General features: G+C 41.6%; 1 protein-coding gene across 3 annotated transcripts; it reads left to right on the plus strand.

The window, feature by feature from the left end:
• Window positions 1-1,233: 1,233 nt before the first annotated feature.
• LOC101078146 (inactive phospholipase D5-like) lies at window positions 1,234-25,905 on the plus strand. 3 transcript variants are annotated; one of them, XM_029834782.1, is made up of 10 exons: window positions 1,234-1,813; window positions 16,676-16,812; window positions 20,105-20,291; window positions 20,867-20,975; window positions 21,152-21,279; window positions 21,930-22,127; window positions 22,596-22,732; window positions 22,875-23,040; window positions 23,165-23,255; window positions 23,524-25,905. In XM_029834782.1, exons 1-10 carry the CDS (start codon window positions 1,643-1,645, stop codon window positions 24,057-24,059), a joined length of 1,860 nt encoding a protein of 619 aa, XP_029690642.1. In that variant the 5' UTR covers window positions 1,234-1,642; the 3' UTR covers window positions 24,060-25,905. The 3 variants fall into 3 exon arrangements, with proteins under 3 accessions (XP_029690642.1, XP_011601427.2, XP_029690643.1); XM_011603125.2 differs by lacking the exon at window positions 1,234-1,813 and adding an exon at window positions 6,594-7,025; XM_029834783.1 differs by lacking the exons at window positions 1,234-1,813; window positions 16,676-16,812 and adding an exon at window positions 16,847-17,905.
• Window positions 25,906-25,952: the final 47 nt, after the last annotated feature.

Consider the following 25,952-nt stretch of genomic DNA (forward strand, 5'->3'; position numbering starts at 1 on the left):
CTCCATCCGGAGTGACTCTGAACTCAACACACTGCAGCGTGTAGACTGTCCCCGTGTGTAATAATGTATCATAAAATTTCCTGAGCTTATTGTGTTGTGCTTGTTACTACAGTAACAGGTGAATACATGTTTGCCGTATCGTTTTATTTCCAATTAAAATTGTCAGGCACATTCACTTGGTCAAACACATGAAATCTACCACAGATAGCAAAGTATTCGGCTGTAACTTCGAACCTGAAAGCCTTTTTATGTAGCTCAGTGTTTTTCTTGGCCCACCACATTATCCGCAGTGTCAGTATTCTGTTTTCACTCATGGTGATTGATGCAGTGCACTTTGTGGGCAAAGAGAATGAGATGTGACGTAAAAATGAATGAAGCAAAGCAGGGTAGCATTGGCAGCCTTCTTTCTGCATAGATTTTCTCCAAGTACCCCCAATTCTCCAAACTCTAACTAGACTCCAGTGTGTAAGTTGTGCTGATTTCTTTCCCTGGGCTGCGTTGCTGCATCTATGCGACCCTCTGTCATCCACCAAAACATGTATATACAACGTAACCTGATGCAGATTAAACGTATTGTTTTGCAGTGGGTATAAGTCCATGGTGATATTTAAGGTGTTGCAGTTGTAGTAGCGCAGGGTTGGTAGATTTTTCCTCCATCTCAAAATATTTTGCAGTGCTGGCCTTTTCCCACAAATGATTTCAATATTTAATTTGTGTGTGTGTGTGTGTGTGTGTGTGTGTGTGTGTGTGTGTGTGTGTAGCAAGCATTGGCAGAGATGACAGTTATAAACCAATTAAATTTTTTAAGCTCTGCTGCCTCTTTGACAAGCTAAAGCAGACTGCAGCCTCACTGCACCATTCTGCTGGGAAGTGCCAAGGTGTGTGTGTGTGTGTGTGTGTGTGTGTGTGTGTGTGTGTGTGTGTGTATGTATTGTGTGAATGAAAAGGAGACCAAAACAGACAATAAAGGAAATTCAAGCAGATCACTGACTTTACTGAGGCACTGGTGCTGGAAAGAAAATCGTTTCTGTTTCCTGGATGATTGACAGACTAAGAATGATGAGATAAGTTTTTATGGGTGTGTCCGTTCAGTCGTTAGGTTCTACTGTTCTTCACTGGTGTCCGTCTGTGACACCGCATCAACGCCTCAACAGTCTGCCCGTTTCCTCTCTGTGTCTCCCTCTTCCTCCTCGTTTCTCTACCCCTCCCGTCTCTTCTTTTCTCCTCTTCCTTCACACACACTCCCACACCGGAGATGCCTGAAACGGTGGAAGTCCTGATCGGAGCCATCGGAAAGCCTGATCTGGTTTACAGCCAACATTGAGGGATGCCTATCTACACTAGTGACAGCCACGCTGAGGATCTCATCTGAGAAGATGAAGCCTGGATTTTAAAGAAGAGAATTTCATGCATTTCATTGTGGATATTTGCCAGCAGTGGTGGAGGGATGCTCCTGAAGACAGCCATGTGTTGATGCATTTGAGGAATGTAAAGCTCCTGTTCATGACTATTTCCATTCATTTTATTTAAAAAAATGAGTTGAAGACAAAGATCTTGTATCACATCCAATAGGAGAAACGAGTTCAGATTGATTTTTTTAAAACCAAGGCTGACAAACTTTTGCACCAAGTGTCTCGCATACATGGAGCTAAGGGGGAAACGTGGGTCTGCGGGCTGCCAGGACCAGAGAGGTCAGGGGATAGGGTTCGGCATCGCAGCCACGGGGACGCCAGTGAGTTCCATAATAACAGCTGTGCGGCAGCAAGACTACACTGCCAGCGTGTGGCTTCGCAGGCGGGAAAAATTGGAGCATGTAAGTTATCAGTAGTGGAACTCTGAAAACAGCCTCAAATGAAATGTTGAGTGGGAAAGAAAATCAACATGCTTCTAAAATGTTTGCACGATACATTCAGAAATCCCGACCAACATTCCAAAATACGCCAACAGGGCTCCCTCCTTCATTTCTACCTTATAATCCAATTGCAAAATCTGTTTTGCTTCACAGTCATGGTTTGACAAGTGGCAATAACAAATACCATCAACAATCCTTTCGACAAAACTCCATGTATTGTCATGCTTAAATGAAAATCTTGACCAGACTGAACAAGATGAGTTAAACAGTCTCGTGAATAATGTATTTACCCACTAAATGGACAATCAACTGAATCTGATCATCAGGAACTGGCTGTTGCAGACCAAAAATGTATGCACAGAATGGGGCTTTAGCCTTACCCTTTGAATACAGAGATGTTTGATATGTTGTGCAACATGCTGTCATGCAACATGCTGGCGTGCAACATGCAACATGCTACCAGAGGAGTGAACTTCTGATCTTTCTACCTATGGGAAGGTGTACAGTATTAGAATGGTACAGGACTTTCTTGCTGTAGAGATTTAGTGCAGAGGAAAGGAATGGAAATGATGTGTGCTGAATATTTGATGCTGGAGGGGAAGAGTCTCACATGCAGAGGGCTTGTCTGTATATGTGAATGGGATGATGATTCAGCATGTGCCACTCCTGCAGCCTCACTCACATCTTATAGTTTCCATGCAGGACTCAGATTTGCAAGGCACTTGTGTTGCATTTGGTTCGGTCCTCCCAGTGACATTCTGATCACGTCCACTGCCCACAATGGGCTGGACAGCTGCAGGAGTAATTTGATTAATCCAGGCCAGAGGAGAGTGAGATAAGTTGATCCCAATGGCTTCAGGCAAGGCTGAAATGATTGTCAAATCACCGTGATTCAAGTCACAATTTCAGCAGCACCTTGTGTGTCATGTGATCACAGAAGATCACAATAAGGAACCAACAAACAGCAACATATGTGCAAATGTTTTACTGCAGAGAAGTGCACAGTGATAACAGACATTTAACTTACACAATTTGAATGTTAAAGACTGAAGGGTTCAGCGGGGGTCAAACAGCCTCCTTTACTGACAAATCTTTATTACTACAAGCATGAATTTGTTCTTTCAGCACACATGGAATTTGCTTACTTCATTTCTTATAAAACTGCAAATGTTGCACGTATAATACCACAGTAGTAATATTCGGCAGTATTAATACGCAAAAATAATCTGGAATTGTACATTTCCTCGTGGAAACAGATTATATCCATAATTTTATGACTCAAGTATTAATAACTTTGCTTGAAGAGCTTTGAAAGATTTCTCCCTCAACTGGATAGGTTAGCCATTAGGTATGGATGTAAAGTTAATCTGCACAGACAAATTATCCATGATGTATTACAATGAGAGTGTATAATCTGCGTTAACGGCTTTGAACCAAGGTGGTTCAAATAAGAGAGCAGGGCCATCAGAACAGTCGGCAATAAAAGAGACGCTGCTGCAATTTCATTTGTATACAGCCATAAAAAGTGAGTTGTGACTGTTTCTGTTTCCGTCTCTCTGGGTTATCGTCTGAGCTCTCAGGTACTCGTTAATGCAGCAATCTGCAAACACGACGCTCCAAGATCAGAACAGATTACTGGTGAAGCAGCGTATTATAGCAACGGTGACAGATTTGACTGTTTTCTTCTGTGGTGCCCTGCTGTCAACTGGAGTCCCTTGAATAGTTCTGATTACGGATGGACATGTTTGCAGTCCTTTGTGTATGATGTATATGGTGAGGGTGTTAATGAGCAATTATACACACACACACACACACACACTGTTGGATCGCAATACCTCCTGTATGTAGCTGCCGATCCGCGTGTTCGTTGAATGAAGACTTCGAGAAGTAAAGTACCAATTTCAAAATGTATTTAACAATAGAATCAATTCCAGATACAAATATTACAGAGCTCCGGGCCAGTTCATAACCCTAGCAACAACAGAGTCAATTGTCAGGGCATGAAGTCTGACAAACTAACTATCCCTTGGCCCAGTCCTTTATAGTCACACACATGCAAATTCACAATGTCCATGCAATCCCCCGCTGAGATGTCCCCGTCCTCTTCCTCCAGTCCCTTTGGTGTTGGTAGAGTTCTTCTCTTCCATTGTTTTCCCAGGCCAGATCCCATTCTTCATGCAAATGTGATCATCATCAACCCCCCTGATGTCCTGTTTACAATGAGTGTTTGACACCCCCTGCCTGACTGGCTCCTGAGATAACAGTAGATCAAACAACAATCCTGCAAATGTCTCTGTTCTTAATTACATTTAGTCTACCTTGCCTAACTTCTAAGGGAAGACAGGAACATATGGTGAAACACATAACAACAAGATAAAGACAATTCTCAACAACACACACACACACACACCACATCTACCATGCAGAGCATATGTTGCAGGGTTTCTGTTCCTAGAGTGTGACTAGTTAATTAAAGGCGTTTTACCTTCCTTCTGAGGTAAAGGGGGGAAATGTGCTGGGTCTCTGCAACGCCTGAAGGAGCTGTTTAAAATAAAGTGACATCTCACATTATTTTTATACCCGTGGCAGGAAGCCAAGACTTTTCTTTGTGAGGATATTTCTTGTCTGAAACTGAATACATGCCGTTTTCAAGCTTCTGCATACCAATAAAGGAGGCTCCTATAGAGTTGAGTAGAGACAGCCAATTAAACTGCTCCTTGGGTGTTTGGCTCCGTATTTGACAGCTTGGCTCTAGTGCAGCTTGAGTTACACTTCAGCAGCAAACCACCACTGAGGTCCTAATTTAATTTTTCCCCCTTCATTATTTCTGCTGGCTAAACGTGCAGCGCAGCCGTCAGGATTTCCTTACATTTGAGCAAAGCGAGGGGGTCCCAGATGACGTTGGATTTAACCAAACGTTATTTTAAAACGCTGAACAAATCTGTACTTTTTTCTGTCCATATGTTCATAAAAGCTGTTTAACCTGATTTCTTCCTTATGATGTATTTGCCGACTTAAAACTGCAAATCCTGCATTATGAATTACTGGTTTAAAATGCTCACGAATTCTTAAAATTAATGTAATTAAGTTCATTTTGATATCGTATACAGATAATAGTAATATAAACAGCAGGGGGCGCTGTTGCTCAACATGAAACAGCAAATAATGCGAGGGACAGAGCATGTTTGAATTTGTTTCAATGTGTAAGTTTGTGCAAATATTCAACAACATCTCGATTGCAGTTTTGATATCTTTCTTTGAAGTATATATTTAATATTCCGTTGATCGTTCCCTTGAATTCTAATCAACATCATCATTAAAACCCTCATGGTTTCAGAGTATTCAGGTCAGGAGTTACTGTGCATGTGTACATAAAGCCAGCAATTGATGCTGGATGTGGAAGTGTATAGATTTTTTATTCATTTATTTATTTTAACGGCTCTAGATTCTGAACAGAACAGAAGCTGCTGGGAAGCAATTTATCAACTGATGGGCAGTCAGTGCTGGCCATTTTCATTTTCTGGTTGGTAAACAAACTATTGAACCACAGGAATATAAATTATTGTAAGAAGCTCTGCAGTATATTCCCTCTGTTTTATCTCCTTCCTGCAGAATCCCAGCACATGCAAAGGTATTTTGTATTGTTCTAAATAAAATCATGTTCTCCATGTAGGTTATTTTATCAGGAACTGCACCCAAAGGGGATTCTCCAATTTGTAACTCAAACATCTCAGAATTGAGTCTGTATCTCATTTTTACAACCTGCAGGTCTATATGGTAAAAAAATTGTCTGCTGATATACGAGGCACCATATGGTGGAGATGGATGTTGTATTTGTAGTGAGAGGATGAATTGGATGAAACAGCCTGATATTTGTTGATAATAAATCCAGCAGCATCTGCAGAACTGCACTTGCAGACTGACAGAGTTATCCAAATCATCTGTGGAAGTCAAGTGAACTTAAACGTGATTATGTAAATATTTAATGAATCTAACACTCTCAGTAGGTTTTCCTTTCCTGCAGCAGTTTTAAGAGTTCAGTTTTACTTTAGATTTGACCAAAACTGCGGCAATGAAATGGGCAGCTTTTCTGATCTAAAAGGTCTTTTGTGGTCAAGATTTGGTTGTTGTTTGTTTTTGGGTTTTTTTTAGCAAATCGATTGTTATAAAACTGGACTACCAGCAGAGAACCCACACAGGCACCGAGAGAACATGTAAACTTTGCAAGGCTTCTTCCAGTCTGGCGTTTCAGGCAGCATGAACTGGAGGCAACAGCGCCCCCTATGAGACAGTTTGTGTCAGTACAACATTGTTAATATTGCGTCTGCAAATCGGAGAGATGAAGAGAAAAATCACAGGGTATTTCCATAGCATTATCAAAAATGTAAAGGACATATAATATTAACAATAGTGGCCACATTGAAGAATGGACTAATGTAATAACCTGTAATTAGCTCATAGCACTAGTTGAGCTTTTAAGTAAAATCATGTTTTTGCAAAGCTCATCCTTCCTCTCCATCTCTCTCTACATTTATTATACTTCTGATTATACAATAACATGGTAAAGGCAAAAGAGGAAAAATAAGCTAAGATATTTTACATTTTCTGTCTGCTTTTATGGGAGAACGAAGAAATGTGAGCTTCTATTAGAGAGGAAGAGAGAGAGAGCGGGAGAGGGTGGGGAGGCAGAGGGAGGGAGAGGTAGGAGGTGGATGAACACATGATACGGCGAGATGAGATAGGAGGAGAGGAGGAAAGTGAGACGCAGATGATAAAGGGAAGACAAGAAACATACAGGAAGAGAGGGAATCCAGACTGAAGGAAATGTGATTAGAGGCTGGAGATCACATTAGAATCTAGGTGTGTCCTGTTATGGTGGACTTTTCATTCATACAACAGGGTGCAGGAGAGGCTGGGAGGAGCAGCACTTTCTTTCTTCTAACATACTGACACACACACAGAAGTAGACACACACACACACATGCATTCACACATACCGAGACTTATGCTGGATTTCAGTTGGAGGCAGTAAGTGTTTCCTAACCTTCAGAACTACATACAAAGGAAATAAGAGATTTCTTATAGACACACACAGACATACACTCACAGGGGTGCACATACTGGAAGATATTATGTGCTTCTCAGTGGATTAACAACAGGAGGTACCATGAAGGTAAGCTATCTATCTATCTATCTATCTATCTATCTATCTATCTATCTATCTATCTATCTATCTATCTATCTATCTATCTATCTATCTATCAGAAAGTATCAGATAATGAATGCAAATATTTATCTGTGTGTGAGCATGTGTGTGTTTGTGTTAAAGAAGCCCTTAAGTTTCCCGTGTGTGTGTGTGTGTTAAATGCAGACAAATTGTGCTGGTGTTAACTGTTATCACCTAATCACACAACTGCAAACAAAGAAACATTACAGTCCTTTCTGGACTTTTGAGGACTGTGGGGTGCACTTGTCGGGCTCAATTCCTCAGCAAGGCTTAAATGATACATCACAGATTTAATTGGCAATAAAATATTCTCATCTAGGAAAGAGATAAAGAACAATAAACCAATAGTTGCATAAACTGTACTGTGAATACATGTGATATCATGGTGATATGCACTGCTGAATTTTAAATGGCTTCTTGTCTTTATCTGGACTTGTAACAAAAGATTTTACAGTGTCAATTCCTGTGAGTGGGAGAGGACAGAGAGGCAGACTACCCTACCTGGGCTCTGTGATGTCTGTCCTTGATATTCAGTGTGTGTGCACTCTTCAGTGGTTCTCCTGTCCCTGCTAAGCCATTGGTAGAATAATAGTGCAGAAACGAATGTGTTCTATGGCTGCTGCTGCTGTTGCTGCTGCGTCTGCTACTGTCCGCATCAGTTTACATTATTGTGTTGTCCAAGTGAGACGGCCTCCATTCCCGTTAACCTGATGGGAAATAAATAAATAAATTCATTAATAAGGTTCATAGCTTCTATATTTTTCATGTCAATAGCTACTAGCTATCTCTTAGATACAAAGAATCCATATACAGTACAGCATTACAAGGGACTTTGAGACAGCTCTGATAAATGTCCATAGAAACCTTCAACTTGAAGGTTGACAATAGCTCCCACTTTCATCTCACTGGGAACTGAGCAGCCTTAGTTACATGTAGATTGCAGTTACATGTTAGATATCCTCCATTTTGTTGCAAATTGCTGACATAAGATGAACTCAAATAAGTCAGCAACCTTAAGGACCTTTAAAGCTGTGTTTTTCTTCATCATCAGGGCTTTCCCACCTCTCTCTCCCCCTCAGAGTCTTCCCCTTTGTCTCTGTCTGTCTCTGTCACCTGATCCCATCCGTCTCTGCCTCTGGAGTGCACTGATCACAGCCTGACAAGGGAACCGCTGGGCTCAAACACGCTGGCCGAGCCTGCTCCTGTAGTCAGACTGCCTGACTGCTGGAGGGGGGAGGAATAGGTGAGGGGTAATGAAGGGGATGAAAAAGGAAATCAAAAGAAGGGAGACAGAGGTGAAGCTGAGCAAGAAAAATGTGTCGCAGCAGAGAGAAAACAGTCTTTGGCCAGATACACATTCCCACATCAATTTATCACACACATAAGCACACAGAGCCAGAGGCCGCCAGAGCTCGGTGCTGGGAGCTAGTAGAACACCCAGAACACCTGAATTGGTATCCATAGCAACCAAAATACTGGGCCGGCCAGAGACCCACTTGGTGTATCCGCTCCCTGTAATACTTCCTTTAAACTGCTGTTCAGGACGAAAGTGGCGTGACGTGGCATATGTTGTCGCCAGGTTCAGGGACACCGCTGGTAAAATATTCACACTGACACTCAACAAGTGGCAGGAAGAGGAACCAAAGTAGCCTCTGATGATAATGTCTGAGCCGTGCACACAGCAGAAGGGATTTGCTTATGGCCGACATCACATCACACAGATCACACACGCTGTATTAGGTCACAGTTGCTTGTAGTAAAAGCACATTCGGCAGATCTACAAAGAACACATATGCTGTCCACACAGGTACATACAAGTCTGTGTTATACGTTTTAAGCCTTTTCTTGTTTTTTCTGAACTAAACATCATTCTCTCTCAATTCTTTGCACCATAGCAGCAGTATGGATGCTTGGTAGCGTAATGTAATGGCATATTTATGCAGGGACACCGCCTGAATGTATGATTATATGCCGTTGGTCGACTGTCTGCATTGGATTGCAGTATAGTGTTAAATGCCAAACATTACTACCTAAACTCTTCAGAAGGAAAACAGACCAGGTTGACAATTCTGTGGTTTAAGTTTGTTTTGATGCCCATTCAGAGTCACCTGATATAGAAATATATGATTTATTTAATCAGTAGGTTGATGCAAGCCACTTAAATCTTTACAGGAATATCACCTGTGATCTCAGAGCTAAACAACACATAATAAAATCTATTTGACTGGTCTCACACCAGAGGCCACCACTGAAGCTCCTAAAACCATTGGTGTTATTTCCAAAAGACCAAGCGTCTTAGAGTGTCTTTCTAAAGAAGAAATACTGCTGTCAACTGCACGGAGCTGCACGGAGCTTCCTGAATGCAGCTGATTCTGCTGTGCAGGGAGACACATTATCCATGAAGCCAAGCCCACAAAGGTTTAACCAGGCAAAACATCAAATTACCTGTCTCAGTCATTTAAGAGCCCAGCAGTGAACACAGAGCTTCAGACATTGATGATGGATGGATGTTCATCACATTAATCTGCCAATTTACATTACCTGGAGCTGTATAACTACAGCATGTACGAGAGAGTGACAGAGTAATAGGCAGGCAGAGCAGTGCTTTTTCACAGCGATCTAGGGTATATTCTGTCCTTGCTTCAGTGGCTCTCTTGTCCCTGCTAAGTCACTGGTAGAATAATAGTGCAGGATTGTGTTTTCCACGGCTGTTTCTGTTTCCAAGGCTTCTCTCTGCGTTAGCATGATCATGAAAACACAGCTTTCATTCCACTTAAAGTAACCAAGAAAGACTTGAGATTTTCAAATAAATGATGGCAAAAGCACACAGAGAATTTAAGAGTCAGTAGACTTTCTCCTCTCTGGACCATTTACATTTATGTAGAATCAATTCAATAGGAACAAGAGCGAGTAAAAAGGTCGACATCCTTAGAAAGACTTAAGAGTCAGAATATTCATTGTCTGATCTGTTGCCATAAATTTGACTGGCAACATAGCGTCTAAAACTTTATAATCTTTATACACATTGATTCTATACATGCAAATGTGCAACTACATGTTGATTCTGTGAAAAATCATTGTTCTTTTTACAAAATCAGCCTTTACCAAAAATGCTCAGGCTAAGTGCTGAGCTTAGGTTTGACATGATAGCTGGAACATTTTAAAAACCTGCAATCATCTTCTTGAATTAATGAGGTCTGCTCAGTATTTTCCTCCGACATTCGTAAGATGCCTTCTATTTGCAATAATTATTTCCAATTGAAATAGAAAAGGGGGGGCAGTCATTTGACTAAACTTTACACATTACTGTCAAATGACTGTCTCCTCTTTAGCACACTTAACAATTTTAATTGCAAAGAGACAGTATGTGACACAAGAACCTTAACTTAATACTAGTGCTGAGAGTATACTACTGGGGAACTGTGAATGCTCCAATCAGTTTATTTAGCTTAGAAAAACTGATGAAAGAAAGGCAAAAGAGTTTGAACACAACATGCAAATTGACTGTAAGAAGTGTGTGTGTGTGTGTGTGTCCACTCATACATCATGAATCCATGTTTAGTGTGTGTGAGCCTGTCTGTATGCACAAGCTGAGCTAGTGTAATTCAATGTCCTGCTGATTCCACAAGAGATAGAGAATGAGTCACACACACGTGCACATATGCGCACGCGTGCACACACACACAGTGGTAGTCGGTAGGGATGTACTACACTGTAATTGAATACACATGCTTTTATGGATAAGCAGAAGAGGGCAAAGGCAGGAAGTGGTGCTGGGTGGCGGGCAGGATGGGGTCGGGAGAAAGGAGCAGGAGTCAGCAAGGCGAGTTCTAAAGATGAGATCATCCTGACAGATTTCTGAAGCCATTCACACTGAATCTCTCGTGTAATTATACAAACATAAGGTCTCTTTAAGAGCTAGAGCACAACTGCTAGTGGTTTGGAAGATTAAAATGTATTGGCAATTTAAAAAAACAAAAACGATTGCTCTTTTATAGCAGTTCAGTCTTCTATTCTGACCTTCATGAAGTTTCACACAAAAGCAATAAAAAAAATGTCCCGATCTGCACAGCTAGGGCGAATGCTCGGACAGAGATAACTGAAAGGAGCCACAGGGGATAGATGGGCTGTGTTAACAGTGTTGCAAGGATCTCATTATGCTCAGCAGGCCTCTCATGTCATTTTAATGAAACAATAATTGACATTGATTTTGAAGACACAGCTGAACTCAGAGGCTTCCTTGACTAGACTACAGTGCACTTATCCACAGGCTTCAGGGACTCATATGGTTGTTCCTGAAAAACAAGCTGTCGACTGCTGTAAATGCAGAAGCCTTGATTACACCAGCATAAATATAGGCGTGTATGAACATCTATGAAATATACTGAATGTATCAGTGTATCATATCTTAGCCTTTAATTTCCTCAGCATCTAGCCAACATGATTCTCCTGCTCTGCACACTTTATTACACCTAATACCACCGTGCACACGTCACCTGCTCTGAAATGCTTTATCAGTTGTTGGTGCATTAAGAGAATGATTTGACACATAAGTTGATACATGTAGCCTGCAAACAAGCAACCGCTCCCAGATGATAAAATCAAGCTGAAAAGTAACATTATCCAGTCAGTAAACACATCCCTGAAAGTAAACTCTGTTAACCTGTGTCCCTAATGTCACTCTTTTAAATGTCAATGACTTTTATATAGCTCATTCCTTTAGAGTCGCTAATCCACGGATAATAAATGGGGGATGGACCCTGGGATAGAGAGACTTTCTGGAGATGGACTGACAGCATTGAGGCAGTTCTGACAATTCAGCTTTTTAGTGTGAGTGTGATAATTAAATCATTCAGCTCTAAGAGAAAATATTTGTCAATAATTTCCATTAAAGCAGCCTAAAAACTAAAATCTAAACATCTCTGAGACATTTCTGGTTGTAAAGGGCTCCTGGCTATTGTTAGACTACTGATGTTACTGACTAAGTCCTGGTGAAACAGTGAATTGTTTCTAAGTATCCAGAATGTTTAGCTATAAATTTGCTGAACTGGACCTCTCAGGACGCACCACTTTCCTAAAAAAGGAACAGGTTTAGGCTGCAAACAAAATGTTAGCCTGAATAGCTAAAGTTCAGCAAAATAAAAGAATGTCTGTTTATTTTGCTGAACATCCTTAAATGTGATATTGAGCAGCTGTGATGGATCTCATTATGGTGAGACTTCACGGACTCACGCTGGAGACATCGCTATGTATACAATTAACTTATGCATGACTTACATTTTGTTGGAACGGGGCTGGAAGGTTAACGGTCTCTGTTCATCAACACAGAAGATCCGCAAATGTACAAGACCTTGACTGAGCTGTCAAACAGACTGATAGTGGAAAAACTTCAAAGACAAACCCAGGCTTCCAGCCATTAAAATCCAAGTGGCGAGGCTCTGGTCATCCATTTCTTTCTTTTATTTGACCAGCGGTGTCAAGCTGAGATGATCAACATTTCAAATTAACCAGAAATGGAAAAAGAGCCCCCGAGCCAACAAGATGCAACAGTCGGCCGAGTTTATATTATTGTTTTAAAGACACTAATCGAAGAGGCATTACCCTCAGTAATCGAGTACCTCATTGGCAACCTTCAGCTTGATAAAAACAACAGACAGAAGCCACCGTTTCACCATGAATGTTGTATTTAAGCTGGCATCCTTATAAAACTGCTGTGATGGAGCTCGTCTGTTTGAACAGTCATCGGGAAGGGGGGGGGGGGGGGGGTTGTGTTAGCAGTCAGGACAGCAGAAGTGATGAACTAAGAGCACACAGTCTCCAGAGAAACACCATCAGAGACTCCAAATGACAAGCTGTGACAACTGAACGTGAATGCACACTGCTGCGAGGGGAAAATGTAAAATTCATCACATAAAAAGAACAGGAAGAACAATAAAACCGGCTCACCAGAAAGCCAACAAATTCATCATTTACATTATTGTAGGGGAAAAGCTGAAGGAATACAAACTGCTGCTTAAAGTGTGACTATAAAGTGTGGCTGTTACACTCTCTGTCTTTATAGTTACAAATGAGAATACAATTGAATTCCCTGGTGGGTGAAAAACTCCTTCCTGGTGACACTTTGCTGCCAGTGCATGTTGATGTGCTCGTCAAAGCCTGATGTCAGAGACCTTTGATATTGCTGCCACTCATTCTGCAACTGCAGAATTCAAAAGCACCCGCAGGTGAAAACTACTGTGTATTATGTATTTGTTGGGAGCGCCAGCACTTAAACATTGTTCAACTAGAGTTATTATTAGTTTTATCAGTTCAGCCAATTATAACTGCCTTTTATTCCTGGGGGGTGTGACATGAGATAAAGCAAGTATGCAGATAAGGTATAATGCGAAGGCGGCCAATACTAAACCAAATGTTGGCTAAATGTCTCACACCATCAGGAATTCTATAACTTAAGAATCCAAAACTCCAGCAGGAGTGATAACAACCTTGAAATCAAGACCTTGAACAGCATCAAATGGTTCTGATCACGGTTAGACTCCCAGTTGAACTGGAGCATCACCCATCTTTAGAACTCCCTTTGAGAATTGCCGGAGTGGTGTGAAGGCAGAACCAGCAGCCAAATGATGCTGTGCAGGCAGGCGGTCAGCTGAATCACCTCTTCCTCAGTTGAGGCTCAAAGGACACTCATATTTCAGACCTTCCACCTCAGAGCACGCTAAAGTCTCATCAAATAAGCATGGAATCATATTTAACTGATAATCTGATCAAGTGGTAAAAGATGTCTCCTTTACATTTGCTTTAAATTGCTTGTGCAGCAGTGCAACCTCCTGCTATAAAAATACAAAAACAACTCCCCAACCAGCAGCAATACTCAGCCTTCTGCTAGCAGACACTGTCTTCCGGCACTGAGCACTCATAAGACAAATTAGGTGCCGTTTGTGGTGCTTCCAGACAGCTGTTGTGATGTTGGTGTGTTGTAAATTCTGACTTCCCTCTGAGCAGCAAGCTCTGACAAAGAAGGAACAGTTAAGCAGGGCTAATCAGGGCCCTGGCATTCTTCTAAGGCTGTCTTGCATAGAAACTCTTTCTGCTCTCCTTTCAAGCTCTTACAATTTCCTTAAATGTGCTTCCAAAAGTGCACAGGGGCCAGATGACTTCTGTGTCGTGTTCACAAGCTGTCTGCTCCCTGCAACATCCCCCCGTCGCCTTCTGCTTGGTTTTGACACGCAATACTCAGCGGTAGCAGCACAGCACAACAGCGCACGACGACGCCTCAGAAACGCAAAGGCCACTTCAAACAGTCATCACACTCAGATCGTTTTCTGTTCCTCTTTGACAGAGAGTTGGAGAGAGACCGTTTTAACGATATTTGTTCTGATCTGAGGATACGCACACACACCTTCTTTGGCCTGGCTGTCGCCATTTTCCCTCAGCATTTGTGTGCAAAGACACACAGAGATGCATCACATGTGCATTTGCTTGGTGTGAGAGTGTGGAACTGCTATCCAGGGCTTGAAACAGCTGCCTTGGTGAAGCCTCATTAGGGTTTGAAGTGCTCTGGTTATCAAGCTGCTGTCTAAACACTGAAGACTGACTTTTACTGCATGCAGGATTGTGGCACTAGCATTTTGAGGACTGATCATTAGTGAATTCTGCCGCCGGCACACTGGACATTATTCTGGGTATTTCACTCGCGATGAGAGTTCTTTCGAACAATGACTCCACCTCATCACCCAGGAGACTCTTATTTTATGCTGACATCTCAGTGGTGTAGTATTGTCATTGCCCGGGGCTCCCCACCCTGCAGTCAAGGAGACATGGAGTCTGCGATGTCAACTTATGTGTGATTTAAGATGTCTGCAGAAAGGGAGAGGAGAAAAGCTGTAGAAGAGCAGGAGAATGTGGAGAATATACAAAGCATGTAGGTATTAAAGAGTTAGAGAAAATATAATTGTCCTAATTAAAATTCTGTGTTTACAGTACAGAAAGACAAGTTGCATTATTGGTCTCTTCCAGTCCAGAACCAGAGGTGATTCACCCATACACGAGTAATGACAGTGTCTTTTTTTATCATTTATATTAGTTACAAATACTCAAAAATATAGATCTACTCTATTGATACCATTGCGTTTGCATCGGTATCCTGACTGGGTCAGTGCTCCGTTAAAGGAGGAGAGATTCCTGGAAACTGGAAAATAGGAGCAAGTCTTTATTTCTCCTGCTATGTTCTTCAATATTCCTTCTTTTGTTGCTGTTTGTAAATTACCCATGTGGATTTGACCTCCATTAATCCTGTGAATGTTTGCTTAGCAAGCTTTTTAGCGGTGCCAGGGGTGCATTAGCAGCAGATGTGCAGACCTTTCCCTTTCCACCATCATGTTTTTTTTCAGTCATGTGAATGTCAACCTCGTGGTGAGGAGGTCATCTCGCTCACGCCATCCTGTTTTGCAAGTTAGTTACAGGAAATAGGTACAAATAGTCCACCCATCACTGTTGCCAGGAAAGTGAAAATGCAATTTCCCAACAGCTCAGACTGATGGCGGCAAAGATTGAAGCTTGCAGCCAAATATCCCCGGCAGTCTGTCTTTGGTCCCCTGGGAAGCTTTGACTGAATGGCCGGTAGTTTAATTTAAGAGCGTGTTGAGCTGCAGCAGGAACACTAACACAAGCACGGCTTTGCAACGCAGGGGTGGATGAGGCGTGATATGAGATTTGTCTCTGAGGATAATGAGTGGCGATTGGCTGACCCGGTAATAATCTGTTGCGTTTAAGGGTAATTCATTTTTCTTCTTCTGGAGGATTTCACAGGGATCTGGATATATTTGTAACAAATGACGCTTTCATGTTAACTGGGTTGAATCTCATAAAAGCATTAGTGAAGCTGTGCTAAATGTGATCTGCTCTAAATTTCCGTCCAAGCACTCCAAACATAAGGCTTCCCAGAAGGAGGATAACTTTTCTAGGATACTGTATGTGTCTGTGGTGAAAACAGATGTCTATTATGCTGACTGACATTTTGTTCCTCATGCATGTATGTGCATGATAAACTCCGATAGATCCAATTAGAACAGAAAATCCTTTTTTCACAAACAAAACACTTCGGATGATGAAAAAAGTGATTAATTAATTAATTAATAGGTGTATATAAATGTGTATTTCTTGACAAAACAAAACATTCTAACTTGAACTTAAAATTTTACTTCAGCAGCAGTCCTCAACCCACCCAACGATCGTTGCATTACATCAGTGCAGGCTTTGACCTTTATGACTCTTTGCTGGGATTTCAGAAACAAGACAGATGAAGCGGACTGAAGTGTTGTATAGCAACACCCCCACATTACCACGTGGGCATATTAATCATCTAAAGTTGAACGTCTTATGCTTAAAAGAAGCTCTATATTTAAGTCAGGTCTTTATATATTAAATTTGACTGGATATAAAGTAATGTGCTGCTGAGCTGTGCATTAAATCCACCAAAGGTGCCAGCTAACAGGAGCCAAGGTTGGAGAACTTTGGCCTTTGTTTTTACAGAAGTGTTCAAGAGTAGAGACCCCAGCCTGGAAATCAATGTTGCTCTCTTTCTCGTCCCCTTGCAGTCTCAGCAGAAGTGCATTGTGATCTTTGCCTTGTTGTGCTGCTTTGCTGTACTGGTGGCTCTGATTTTCTCAGCGGTGGACATTTGGGGTGAAGATGAAGACGGGATCACGGAGGAGAACTGTAGCAAGAACTGCAGGTAGGAAGTGCAGAGCTACATATGCACAGATCATCTCTTTCTCTCTTGCAGCTCTCACAAGCTGGGGAGGGGTGTCACAAGGACAAAATGTTGCTAAAGGTGACCTATTACAATCCGATTTCTAATTAACCAACTGGAAAGTGAATATGTTACAGATGCTAATTAGCTTCTGACAAATCAATGAACATGAGTAAACTCGAACCTGAGAGACCTGAATACAGGTTAAACTGGCCGAGCAGCGGTGCCGTGTCCCATATTTGATGCTTTTCCATTGAATTACCGGTATATCCAGTTTTCTGTCAAAATTCAGTTGCATTTCTAGCTGTTTTTGCTGTCAGTAGCCATTGATAGTGCATCTTAATAGGCCTCCAATCAAGGCTGATAGTGTCACCCCAGTTTACTTGGCTGCACATCTTTAGCTCAAACACTCTCAAACTCTCAAAGATGATGGGCACCAAGGGTGAAACAGATGGGGACATTAGAACAGAGCATCGGGGCAGATTTGGGGTTGGAATGATGAAGAGATGAATGGGTTCATCAGCTGCTATTGGCCGGCTGCCTAAGAGAATAGAGCTTGTCAGTTCAAGATGCTGCACCAAAGAAATTACAAAAACATGTACATTGGTGCCATTATTTATGACACTTAAACCAGTTTTAATATATATCTTGTATACAACCTACTGGGTTTATGGGTGTATCCTCATTAATTATTGCTGTGTGTTGCTCGAAGTTGTCCTGTAAAAGCCGATGTGATCACTGTGAAATTTGCATTTAAAATAGGTGCACTGAGATTTGCTGCCACCACTAGAACCCCTGAAGGTAACTGTAAGTCTTCAAAGGATTTGATTACAATCCACTTTCATGCACAGATGATTTTGTTGGGAATACATTACAAAAAATCACATATTGCTTATCCTGAATGATTGAAATAACTTGTTTTGCTTATATATATTCGGTTCATGTTACTTCAAATTTGAATGAAATATGCTTCTTTGCAGTTTAAGTGCAATATGTTGCCTTTTTGCAGGAGAAAGAAGCGGTTTTTGTGCACCTGCAGACAGGAGATAGTGTGTTATCAGCATGACACTGAGAGGTATTTGTCATTTAGGAACCCAAATAGTATTTCAGTGGTCTGATGAGCACTGCAGAGTCAGACTAAAGCACCGAAATATCTGACAAATCTGCCAATATCATGAGCCTGGTAGACAGCGCAGAGGGATTAGCAGTGCTAATCTCTGCTTTGACAAAGGTGAATGAATATAAACATTCTATAATCTGCAGCTCAAACTGCTTCACAGTACAAATAATGGTTCATTAATTAAGGAAAATCCATGTTCCAATACACGCAACATTATATTTGTACGTAATATTAACCTTTACGATGCAGAGAGGAGAACAGCAGTGCAGTCGCCATATTAATGTCCTCGCCGCTGTGCAGCACACATGAGGGTGGATAATTTATATCAGATGTCAAGAGCTCAGTCTGGCACACCATAATATCTCTATCATCCATTGTTGTGCAATAATATGGTACCACAAAAATGCATATTATCAGCTTTACGTACAACCTATGCTCCTTTGTTCTATGTTTTACTGGTTTGAAATCAAAATTAAGAAAACGGGAATTCAGGTTTATGTGACTTGCATGTTTGCAGCCTTGGCCAAATCCCCTCCATGAGTTTTGTGGTGGGGTTGTTCAAGGTGAAGAAATCGATGGATTTCTTCCAGATGTGCCGGCCTGAGCATATCTGACTGTTTAAATTCTTTATCTTCATTGTACCTTGCAGCTATTATTCTAAACCAGAATGATTTATGTCAGATCTCCTGTCCTCCTCTTATCTAACCACATTTTGCTCTCAGTGGAAATTATTTCCTAAAGTGCTCCCAGACTTTCCAATCAAATCAGAACAAAAGGGAATCGTCTACTCTGTGTGCGGCAAACAAGCGCTAATTTTTAATCACAGCTAATGACTTTCATTTGTCCTCATTTCACTCATGCTATGTTCAGTCCACGATCCACCAAAATACACCAATCAGCTTGAATCCTCAAAACTGCTTTAATCAGCATATTGATTGTTATTTCCACGAAGAGCGATCAGCATGCTGTGATCACAAAGATTTATAAAGATTAACCTACACTTTGGGCATTTTCCAAAACCCGGTGTAGCTCTACTGTAGCTAGGAAGATTTTTTTTATGAGTGGAACTGGCAACTGGCCACCCAGCGTGTTGCCAGGACATCCTCACCTGCAGCTCCCGCTCATGCAACTGTGCCCTTGTTAGACCGGTTAGACCCTGAGCCGTCACTTTGGCTGACCCAGAGCCCCCACCGCTCTGAGTGCAAAGGTCTGTTCCCATCCTCACCAGTGAAACCGCCAACACTGACTCCTGTATATTATATATGAGGAATTTGAGTGAGAGCAAAGGATAGTTTAAAATTCCAACACTATGTCTCAAGGCTCAGTCACAGACCTTAAATCTGAGCTGTGTGATCCTCTGAGCTGCTCACTCTCAGAGTTTTACTGACGCCTCTTTTAAAATTCAGCTGGCAGGACACGATGAGGTCAGATGCAGACAGATCATAGTGAGCATAAGACTTGCCTGTTAACCTGGTTGTGCGGCCTGCAGGTCTAGGGCAGCCACAGCTACTTCAGTCACTTATCTTGAGCACGAAAGCCCTTTTTTCGCTCTGCAAACCGAAGATAGGCTGGAGGGAACTCATAGTCATGCTCTGCCAAATCACGTCCAAAATTGAAATGCTGAGGTCGTTACAATGTTAATACCCAAACCAACTATTGTTGGGAATACTTTCCAGTATTTTATCATTCAGCAAACCAGCACAGCTTCGATGTGTGTCGCGGCACACAGTCACGAGCATATACCTTCGGGGATAAGGCCATTACATTAGCCATACGATCCACGACTTCCACACCTCCTTTCCACATGAAGCTGCTCACTACAGCTGCACTATATTGCCTCAAATAGCTGATGCCTCCACTAAAGTGTGTCATGTTATAGTGTATAGCATTTAATAGGAGATTACAGAGAGAAAATGCATTTCCTTGACTGCATGTGATTAAATCTGCATTCTCAGTCCTTATAGAGCGACCATGCAACACTGGAATCATTCTGCTAAAAACCTTAATATGTCTTATTAAGCTAAAGAACCAAAGGGCTGTTGTTGTTGAAGACCTTTACCTTTTCTTTAAGGAGTGACTTCAGGCTGTTGCTGAAAAGGATTTTTGGCTCTTGCATCATTATGTTTCTTCTCTTTGTCTGATTATTTTCCACAGAGTCGTTATTGTGGAAAACGTTCCTGAGGATATCTCCTTCCTGGAAAACGGAACATCCCATGTCCCTCTGTCAGTGGGACTGAACAGTTTACTGGACCGTGCAGTCCGTGTTGTGGAGATAGTTTCCCCACTGTGGAACCTCAACGCCTCGGATTATGAATCCAGCTTCCAGCCTGCTGCCAGACAGGTAATAAAAGTCTACACTTTTAATAAACAGTCTTCTCATGACCGGAGTTGGCTTTTGTTTGGTTTTGTCTGTGTTTAAACACCATCAGAGAAGTAAAGAGGGGTGAACCAAGAAGTGACCAATTACTGAATTTTGGCGGTAACATACAAGAGATATTATTGCTGTTATCACAAGTATTCATTTTTAATAATGCACCAAACACTACTGCTGAGGTCAAGTTTAATAAAGCCTCCAACACAGGGAGGGGAAAGGAGAATATCCTCTGCTAAATTACACTGCAGTGTATGATGCTGAAGCAGCAAGATTGTCCTTTTCAAGGCCTCGGGACAGAAGGGAGCTAATGGGTGTTCAGCCTGGACTGATCTCACTTGACAGCTCCCATAAAAAAGTAGAAAGGCTAACCTGTAAGGAAAGGCAAAGTTGCAAGTCATGGGCATCATTTGTTGCCTCTGAAATATGAACATGTCTTAAAGACTTAAAGGTCATAATTTGATATTTCCTGAAAGAGGTTGCTGATGGTGCCTCGATGTTAAAGAAAATGGAGCAGCACAGCTCTAATTTCATCTTTCTTTTAGGGGAGGGCTCTACTGTCCAGGCTTCAGGGGCTGAAATCTAAAGGAGTCCAGCTGAAGATCTCCAGCGGAATGATCGATTCAACTGAGCTTGCTGTACTGGAGAAGAAAAGTCAGCATTTCCTCCCACCGTCCTCTCGTGTCTTTGTTCATAGATGCTGGTGCTCTAGCTGTCGGCTCTCTTTGCTCTCTTCTCTGCTCACCCCATCTCACCGTGCTTTCTTCTCTGTCTTCATTTCTCTCCTTGCTGGAAACTTGTTTTATTTTCATCATTAACTCTCGATTTAGGCGCAGAGGTCCACTACGTGAACATGACGGCGCTGACAAAAGGCCACCTCCTCTCCTCCTTTTGGGTGGTTGACAAGAGGCATTTCTATATTGGGAGTGCGAGCATGGACTGGAGATCCCTGGCCACTGTACGCTCACTTCGCTTGACTCACAAACCCCCCAAAATATATTTACATATAGAAATACATGCACAAAAACTGCTGCAGCAATGTGAGAAAATGCTTATTCCTTTGGTTCTGAAAGTAACACTGTGCATCCACAGGCTGTAGGTCTCATGTTTGATTAAAGATTTCCTTTAATAGTCAGTAAATTAGATGTTGCCCATTTCTGCACATAAAAGAAAGAGTCATTTCTTTTATCTTCTTCAAAAATAAGTTTCTTACATGGTTTGTTCAACTGTAAACATCTTTTATGAGGCATCTCATCCATATTTAGCTTTTCAGAGCTATGGAGAGCTTTGATTTGGAAGTAGGGATGGTAGAATGGCCAAAATTAGAAGCTTTGAGGAGAAAAAGTAATTTACATGTTTTGAGCTTCTGGTGACCCTGGATGAGCTTTAGTCACTGGTTAATGGAAGAACTTAAGTTGTGTTAAATGTAATCTTTAAGAGGGTTAAGCTGACATCCCGTTCACCTGTTATCCTCACACGTTATGGAACAGGGTTAAATAAAAGCTGAAAAGTTAAATCTAATGTCATTTACCACATAGGAAGAATTGAAGCTGTGATGTCATTCTCATCTGCTTTTGAGTAAACAAGAAATACTGTGTTTGTTCCCAGAGGAAGGAGCTGGGCGTCTTGGTGTACGACTGCAGCTGTCTGGCTCTGGACCTCCACAGAGTCTTCAGCCTCTACTGGGGGTTGAGGTTAAGAGATTTCATTCCATCTTTTTGGTCCAAGCGTCTCTTTGCCCTTTTCAACAGGGATGAGCCCCTGGAGCTCACTCTCAACAGCACAAAGGCTCAGGCGTACGTCTCTGTAAGTGAGTTCTTGAGCGGTGCAGCTGAAAACATTTTTTATCGTGCCGGAAAAAAAAACAAGTTAAAGGGTTTAAATGCAAATGTGAATATCTTCTAGTGTCTACTACCAGGTCGCGCATGTGTTTTATAAGAAAGAACTGAATAAAAAAGAAAGATCAATACAAAATAATGTATAGGCAGCTGCTCTCTACTGGAGGGATGAAAAAGGAGAGGATTTTTCATCCTGTGCATTAAGAGTCACTTTCAGCTTCTTTCTGAAGATGAATGATGCTGATGTACCGTATATGTGAGGTTCTATCAGAGAACACAAGCACTGATCAATGAACACTGCAGATGTGACTCACATGAAAATTAGCAAGTGTGCAGGTTTTGGAGATAATTTATCAAGCCAAAGAGTTTTCTCAGCAAATGTGATACCGATGATATATTAGCTGATATAATTCTGTGTTTCCTCCTCTGGTGACAGACCTCCCCAGAGGCATTCATCCCCAAACATCGCAGCAATGATCTTGAAGCCATTTCCAGAGTCATACAGGAGGCACAGCATTTCATATACATCTCTATCATCGACTATCTGCCTCTCATGAGCAGAAGCGCTCGCAGGTTAGGAACACTGAGCAGCTCCCTCTGACAGCAGCACACAACACTCGCTCTGATGCCTTGCAGTCACCCCGGTGATTAAAGCCTGCGTGTTTCTCGTCTATCTCATCTGGCTGCAAGCCCGCATTTTTGTGTTTGTGCCAAGGTACTGGTCTCGAATCGACAGCCTCATCCGGGAGGCTGTGATACTGAGGAAGGTCCAGGTACGTCTGCTGATAAGTTGCTGGGAAAAGACAGAACCTCTTTCCTTTAACTTTCTCTGGTCTCTGAGGAGCCTGTGCATGGAGCAGGCCAACTGTTCCCTGGAGGCTGTAAGTGATCGACCAGTAGAATCTTCACATCAATCCACACATTTGAAAAGATCACAGCAACTCTGTGTGTGTGTGTGTGTGTGTGTGTGTGTGTGTGTGTGTGTGTGTGTGTGTGTGTGTGTAGAAGTTCTTTAACTCCAGAGTGCTGAGAGATGGGACTTTTCAGGGGATAAACTACAACAGATTCATGGTGACAGACAGATCACTTTATTTGGGTGAGCTCATCAACTGAGACCTTATACATAATGTGTGTTTTAAACAATCTTGTCCTAATGCTGAGCTAATCTAATTGTCCCCAGTATTTACATAAAGGCATAAAGTGGTATCAATCTTCCTATCAACTTTCCTACTCATACTGTTTACTGGGCAACAAAATGGACTGAAAACACCCGAGTAAAAACATCAAGCATTCTTCTGCTCTTGTGGAGTGATGGAAGATATTTCAAAACTAAAACTCTGGTAACTGCTTGGTTGTCCTGACAGGTAATCTTGACTGGGTGGGGAACGAGTTTATCTTCAATGCGGGAGTGGGCCTGGTGATCAGTCAGCCAGAGGGTGTCGAGGAAAGGAACGCAACCGTGGTGGAGCAACTTCGAGCTTCATTCGAGAGGGACTGGTTTTCAAATTATACCCGATCTCTACAAGTCGACAAGATCCCCATCTGCAACAAGCACCAGATCAACAAGATAGTGCAGATGAAAGCCAACCACTTAGAAACTGGACCCAAGCATATCGGAACAGGGAGACTATATAACGGTCCGGCACCAGGAAGAAACAATCATAAGGATGATGGAAAGAGGGCACTTAAAATGAGGCACCATGACAACAGACAAAACAAAATGAATCACCAAGACAGGGACAACGAGCTGGGGCAGATTATAGACAGTTACCAGGAGCGGGGACGAGTCAAACCGAGTCACCTTGACAACAGCCCGGTACAAATCACCGAGAATTACAGTGAGAGTCACATGGATCTATCAGGACAGTTAGCAGAAAGCAGCGGCAGCAGGTCGCTGTGACCACAGGCCACCGCGTTTGACGGCGGGAACTTCCCGTTGAAACAGACCTCGTTTGTAAGACTGCATGAAAGAAGGGCTCTGCACTCTGGAACTTGGATGGATTTTTCAAAGAATTTATTTTTGTTGCGATTGCTATTAAATGAGACACATGGTGCGAGTTTTAATTTACACCCTTTAAAAGTGGGAATGATCTGCAGAGTGATATTAATCTAACACACAGCTTAATCCATATTTCTGTTTAATGGAGGAAACAAAATCAATCAAAATGTTTCTGGGCAAATGTGTTCACATAGACTTAAATGGAGCACATCATATCATTCATTCATTCGCCTAATAATGATTTCTTTTGCACCGTTAGGCTTGTTAAAATTGCACTTTGCTTGCATGGATGAGCGCGCTCTGAATGTGGTGACTGAGGCCATTATTGCTGTAACAGGACATGCGCATCAAACATCCCTTTACACAATAACATCTGCAGTATTTACTTAGTACTTAGTAATTGATTTTATTGCATGATGCCACATATGTGACCTGGACTTTTCCTCAGCTTTAAATGGATACCTTTCCCTTGAGAAATAGAACATATTGATTTCAAAAGGGTCTGTATAGATAATCCTTCCAGCAGCTATATGTACATGCCAGTACAAAAAGAGGAATTGAAAGGTTATCTTTAGGGGCTTCTAAATGAAATGTAGCTTATTGAACTACCACCAAAAGAGGACTCAGAAGAATGGACAAGAGAGCCTCTGCTGTCCGCCAAATCAATATAGTGATTTTTTTACAGTGTTTGACAGCTGCATTTGCTGCAGTTTAACCCTGATGGTGCGGTGGTCTTTATTGCTACTATTGTAATATATATATATGCCAAAAATCACAACATATGTGGTGATTAATTGTTTTCTGAATCTCTTAAGGCCTTTCTTGAGCACCTTATTGTTACACAATATTCCAATGGACTGGTTCTTACTTTCAAAGACATTGTGGGCTTTGATATTTATAAATAATGCAGATTAGACTTTAATGAGAAAAGAATTTCAAACAGTGGTTTGTGTTAAATGTCAGCAATATCACTGGAAAATTGGAACGAGTGGCTTGATGAAGGTGGTAAATGATGCCCTCTAGAGGACACCAGGAAAATATCAAGGAGGCTCCAACTGCAATAAATGATTCATATAAATGTAATAATAACATGAGAAACTTTGTACATCAATCATACTGAACGTAAATCCGACATTTGTTCTGCTGAACTCAACAGCTTGAATTCATATTGTAAATAACATGCACTAATGTACAAATTAAGTAATAAATCATGCGGAAACTGTACTCTACCATACATAAAATTATTTTTTAAAGAATGTGAACTCTGTTACAGGCCATGCCTAATGTAAACATTCAAATGCTCTTATTTCTCTGTATAGGAATTTTAGAGCAATCATAATGCACATTCTTGTTCGACATGAAACTGAGATATTTTGTTGAATGTGGACGGTGAAATAGTTCTGAATCATGGTTGTGCCCTAACTATCTCAGTGGGATAAAGGAAAGGTGGGTAGCTGTTACTGGGAAGGACTCCACGGTAAACAGAACCAAACATCACTGTCTGACTCAACATAAAACCCTTTTTTTAATTTGACCTCTATTCTGCTGTACTTCTTATGCACTGCTGCTTGCATGTTTTGCCTTCATAAAGTGGGAACAGAAGCATTTTGGGGCATTATAATAATGGAAGCCTATGATGTACCTTTAAAAAACAGAAAGAATGTATTTATTAAATGCCACTGCTAATGCACAATTAATTACGGGACTGCTGAGTTTTTATTATTACTAATAAAAAAAGACCCTCGGCTTTTCTGTCTCCGGATGCCTTTCTTTTTATTTAAGTATAAATGAACT

The sequence above is a fragment of the Takifugu rubripes genome, chromosome 4 (assembly GCF_901000725.2).
Source record: "Takifugu rubripes chromosome 4, fTakRub1.2, whole genome shotgun sequence".
NCBI classification, from domain to species: Eukaryota; Metazoa; Chordata; class Actinopteri; order Tetraodontiformes; family Tetraodontidae; genus Takifugu; species Takifugu rubripes.

Coding starts and splice junctions, on each gene's coding strand:
- LOC101078146 (XM_029834782.1), top strand. CDS start 1,643: ATGGAGCTAAGGGGGAAACGTGGGTCTGCGGGCTGCCAGGACCAGAGA. Junction 20,292..20,866: donor TCCAGCCTGCTGCCAGACAG/GTAATAAAAGTC, acceptor TCTTTCTTTTAG/GGGAGGGCTCTACTGTCCAG. Junction 20,976..21,151: donor TGCTGTACTGGAGAAGAAAA/GTCAGCATTTCC, acceptor CTCTCGATTTAG/GCGCAGAGGTCCACTACGTG.